Below are 5,000 nucleotides of genomic sequence, written 5' to 3' on the forward strand. Positions count from 1 at the left end.
AAAAAAAAAAAATGTTGTCTTGCGGGTCCCACCATGACCTTCATACTTAGTCTCCATTTATCCATGGCATGCAATAAAAATAATAATAAAAAAAAAAAAAAATATATATATATATATATATATATATATATATATATATATATATATATATATATATATATAAAAAAAAGTTGGCAATTAGTCTACATTAATTGCTAGCACATAATAAAATAAATAAGTAAATAAATAAAGAGTTCTGGGATTTTAATGTGCCAGTCGGCGATGAGTCATAGCCAGATGGTTCCTCCTGGATGCCCCCAGCCTTTTGGCTCCCCTTTAATGTTCCGCCACCTTGGTGATTATTATAGGATGTAAAAGAGGGCAGAATTCTAGATGCTGTAAAAGGAGCAGCGTTCTAGAGAGAGTTCTAGGTCTGTCTTGTTTCCCTTTCCCAGAGTCATTGTGTCCTTGTGAGAATATCTTAAAAAAAAAAAGGGCACGGTGGCAGGTCTTTTAATGCAGTCATTATTTAAACATGTGCAGCACACAAGTGTAGGGCTCGGTGTGTTTTATTGTCAATTTTTTGGGGATGGCACAAAAGTTCATAATCCATCACCACCATCATTCCCTTTCAGTTATTATTATAAACTTGTCCTTTCAAATGATTTATGGCTTGTTTTGGACAGAAGCATCACTTACTCTGGTTTCTGCTCTGTGCTGACTTTGTTGTGTGTGTGTGTGCGCGTGTGTGTGCTTCTCTCCTTGTCTGCTCTCTCAGGTCGGTGGTGGTCTCCTTGCGTCTGCTGCCTAAGCTGTTTGGGACGTTTCAACAGTTCGGCTCCAGCTACGACACCCACTGGATCACCATGTGAGTTCAGATAACCACTTTGGGTTTCATGCCCATCCTCCAAAGAGACTTCGAGTATATGCGAGACATCATTCTTTTACAATATTCAAGGAACATGATTTAGTGGGTTTCATAATTTCTTGATTTACAATAAGTACCAATAACAGGTTTAATGTTGTAAGGCGAGGATCACAACAGCCAGCGGCAAGCGGCAGCGGCAAACATAACGCAACGCTAAGACCATAATAAGATTGGTCTCGTTCCTAAGCAAAACAAACGGTTTGTCAATTGAATACGCTTGTGTTGCGCTTTGAAAGTTGAACCAAGTTCAACACTCAGCTTGTTCAACGCTAGTGTTATGCCAGTGTTGCCACCGTTCCGCTGCCGAACCATAGAGAACCATAAGAAACCTGCCGCTTGCCGCTGGCTAATGTGATCCCCGCCTAAATGTCTTCAAGCTAGCGGCTGATGAGGAAGTAAGAGACCTCACTAGCTGTGATTAGTAGATAATAGAATGATTCATTAATGGTTATATTGTGGCCGTTATTTTATCCTACTGGGTGCTGTACTGTAGGTATAGCACTGCAGTGGTATTAAAGTATTAAGCTTTTACATTTATTAGCACTGTGGGTTAGTAGGAGGTGTTGGTGATGCATTAATGATGTGTGTGTGTAACAGGTGGGCGGAGAAGGAGCTGCACATGATGAAGTTGTTCTTTGAGAACCTGCTGCACTACATCCAGGAAGTGAGGGAGAAACGGCACAAGTTTGCTCTGTGAGTACTGCCCTGCCCTCTCCTCTTCTCTCCTCTCTTCCTCCTCTCCTCTCCTCTCCTCTGCTTCAGCATCCCCATGCTGAGGAGAGGCTTGTGATTCTAGTATTTGTTGTTTCCATATTTGGTGTATCCTGTTGTGGTTTGTGGTCACACCTCTTTTCTATTTGATGTCTTCCTGTTACTCACTTTCTGTTTCTCACTTCCTCTGTGCGTGTTTGCACGTGTGTGTGTGTGTGTGTGTGCGTGTGTTCACACGTGTTTGTGTGGCGCTGCAGGTACAGCCACAGTGCGGAGGTGCAGGTGCGTCTGCAGTTCCTCACCTGTGTGTTCTCCACACTGGGCTCCCCAGACCACTTCAGTAAGTCACCGGCAGCACACGCCCCTATCTCCTCTCTCTCTCTCAGAATTATACACAGCAGTAATCCACACTCTCTCACTGTGGATATCAGGCTTGTGCAAAATTCCAGAATTGAATTGGCTCTTAAATTCCAATTCAATTCTTGAATTTCACTGGCATTTCAATTGAGGTAGCAAACAGGAAGCAGAATTGCAATTCGAATTGTGCACAACCCTGGTGGATATGAGGCATGCAACTCACTGTTTTTCTTTAATACATCGACACTATTTTCAAACATCGATTTGAAGATGAATAATAATTCATTTTAATAAGTTTAATTAATATTACTTCAGTGAGTAATGAAACAATGTTAATACACTTTTGAATAAAATAAGTTACATTTTGTTTCATTATTTTAAGTGACATGACACACATGATTTGAGTCATGTGCATCCTCAAACAGAGAGCAAACTAACAAACAAGCAAAACCACTGAATGTCACAAACAGCCATGTCCTTTGGCCTAACGCTCTGTGTGTCCCTCCTGGCTCTCCGTCTGGGCAGGGCTGAGTCTGGAGCAGGTGGACATCCTGTGGCACTGTCTGGTGGAGGACTCTGAGTGCTACGACGACGCCCTCCACTGGTTCCTCAACCAGGTGCGCAGCAAAGACCAGCACGCCATGGGCATGGAGACCTACAAGCACCTCTTCCTGGAGAAGGTAAGTGCACAGACGGCACAAGGGCCCTACAAGCACAAATCAATGCCCACTTTAGAACTGACATCAAGAGGTGTGTGCAGGATGGCCTTTATGATGACGTTACTTACTTAGTTGGCGTAATTATTTATATCTCTCTCTCTCTCTGTCTCTCTCCCTCCCGTCCTCTCTCTCTCTCCCTCTTACCCTCTTCCCTCGCTCTCCCTCCCTCTTCCCTCGCTCTCTCACTCCCCCCTTCATTCCTCTCTCTCTCTCTCTCTCTCTCTCTCTCTCTCTCTCTCTCTCTCTCCCTCCCTCTCTCTGCTTTGCTCTGCTCTGTAGATGCCCAAGCTGAAGCCAGAGACCATCAGCATGACTGGTCTAAACCTGTTCCAGCACCTGTGCAATCTGGCCCGCCTGGCCACCAGCACCTATGACAGCGGCCCCAACTGCGAGGTGAGGGACCCCGATAATAATGTACCTGCTGTGAGGAGGTACCCTTAGTGACCCCAGTAATGTACCTGCTGTAAGGAGGTACCCTTAGTGACCCCAGTAATGTACCTGCTGTAAGGAGGTACCCTTAGTGACCCCAGTAATGTACCTGCTGTGAGGAGGTACCCTTAGTGACCCCAGTAATGTACCTGCTGTGAGGAGGTACCCTTAGTGACCCCAGTAATGTACCTGCTGTGAGGAGGTACCCTTAGTGACCCCAGTAATGTACCTGCTGTGAGGAGGTACCCTTAGTGACCAAGGTGCTGTGCTAGCATGCACTAGCCTGAAAAGTTGTGTCTTCAGTTCCCACCTTCCACCGTTGTTCAGCTTCAGCTGAATCAATAAAGGTCATTTCATGTCATTTCCTTTCTTAATTGCTTTCCTATCATCCATCTGTCTTTCATTGTTTTGTTTATTCTGTTTCCTTGACTTGCTTTTATTAATCTTTTCTTTTTCATAACCCCCCTCCTCCCTCTCTCTCAGCTGTGTGGAATGGACCAGCTGTGGGGTATCGCCTTGAGAGCCCAGTCTGCGGACATTAGCCGCGCCGCCATCCAGTACATCAACTCCTACTACATCAACGGTCAGTACACCACCACTCCCCACACACTGCACTGCCTTATCTGTTCTCCTCTGACTGTGAATCCCAACTGTGTTAACCATACCACTGAACTGTCAACTGCCAAGATGTGGCGCACTGTGTATAGGCTCATACAATGTGTTGGTGTTGTCGTCTTATGCGGGTTATGCTTCTTTCAGTGTGTTGCGTTGTGAATTTGGTACTGTATGTGCGTTTGTGTGTGTATAAGGAGAAAGAGTTTTATAAGGCTCTTTGTAGTTTTGATGGAGCCTATCAGTGGTGATTGCTCTAAGACTACAGGGGAAGCTCAGCCTCATAAAATATCACGGAAAATCGCATCAAATAACACTATTACATTAGCTTCTAGCCTACTATTCCAACTAGAACATGCTGAAAACATGTTCATCTTCATGGCTAGTTTGTTCAGCAATAAGGTTTTGCCGGTCATTCATCGTGATTTTGCACCCGTAATACATTGCTGTGACCACACTATCCATCAAAAAACCATAGACACTTGGCTTCACTGGACTTTTAATGGCACTACAGAGTGGGCTGATCTCAGTGCAGAAAAGCTACACGTTTATTGGACAAGCGCCACAAAATCGTCATTTCCAGGGAAGCCCAGCGTCTCTGGGGAGTGAATGGGACAGTGGGATGTCCCGGACGCCGAGCTTGGATGATTGGAGGAACCGTCATAGAGGCTGGACTCTTTTTGATTGACAGCATATGTCGTGATCTGACAGGAAGTGGTTCAAGTTCAAGGGATGCGTTAACGTTAGTGTTGGCAGGTGAAGTCGAGAGGCAAGGCAAGTTGCAGCTCAAATTCTCATAATTTGGGAGCAATACAGTCGGTTTCTATTTGTCTTTGTAAATAGCATACTGTAAATAAAACCGTAATGTGGAGTTACAGAGTTTGTGACCTTGCTTTTGTTTCAGTTGTGTATTTAGGCTAAGTTAGGTAGTGCGGTGTAGGCTACATTATGCCATGTCTGCCATGCCAACTCTATAGCCTACTGTTTAGCCTATTCTGGGTTGTGGGATAATTCTTTGCCCTCAAAGAACAACATAGCACCTTTAATAATATTAATTTAATAATTGACCATTTTTATCAGAGCTTCCCCTGTTCCAAAGAGCAGCAATCGCCACTGGAGCCTATTTATGGCTCATCAGTTTATCGTGTGTGTGTGATGCTACACCAAACATACATACATATGAATTAGATTAGATTAAATTAGATTCAACTTTATTGTCATTTAGCAGAGTACAAGAACAGAACCAATGAAATGCAATATATATA

General features: G+C 44.0%; 1 protein-coding gene across 1 annotated transcript in view; it reads left to right on the forward strand.

The window, feature by feature from the left end:
• usp34 (ubiquitin specific peptidase 34) overlaps positions 1–5,000 on the forward strand; it is a 68,572-nt gene that overhangs the window by 30,669 nt on the left and 32,903 nt on the right. Inside the window, 6 exon segments of the mRNA XM_048248898.1 lie at positions 758–847; positions 1,505–1,600; positions 1,876–1,958; positions 2,501–2,655; positions 2,974–3,087; positions 3,607–3,706. Of these exon segments, the coding sequence (XP_048104855.1) occupies positions 758–847; positions 1,505–1,600; positions 1,876–1,958; positions 2,501–2,655; positions 2,974–3,087; positions 3,607–3,706 (638 nt within the window).

This window comes from Alosa alosa, chromosome 7 (assembly GCF_017589495.1).
Source record: "Alosa alosa isolate M-15738 ecotype Scorff River chromosome 7, AALO_Geno_1.1, whole genome shotgun sequence".
Lineage (NCBI taxonomy): Eukaryota > Metazoa > Chordata > Actinopteri > Clupeiformes > Clupeidae > Alosa > Alosa alosa.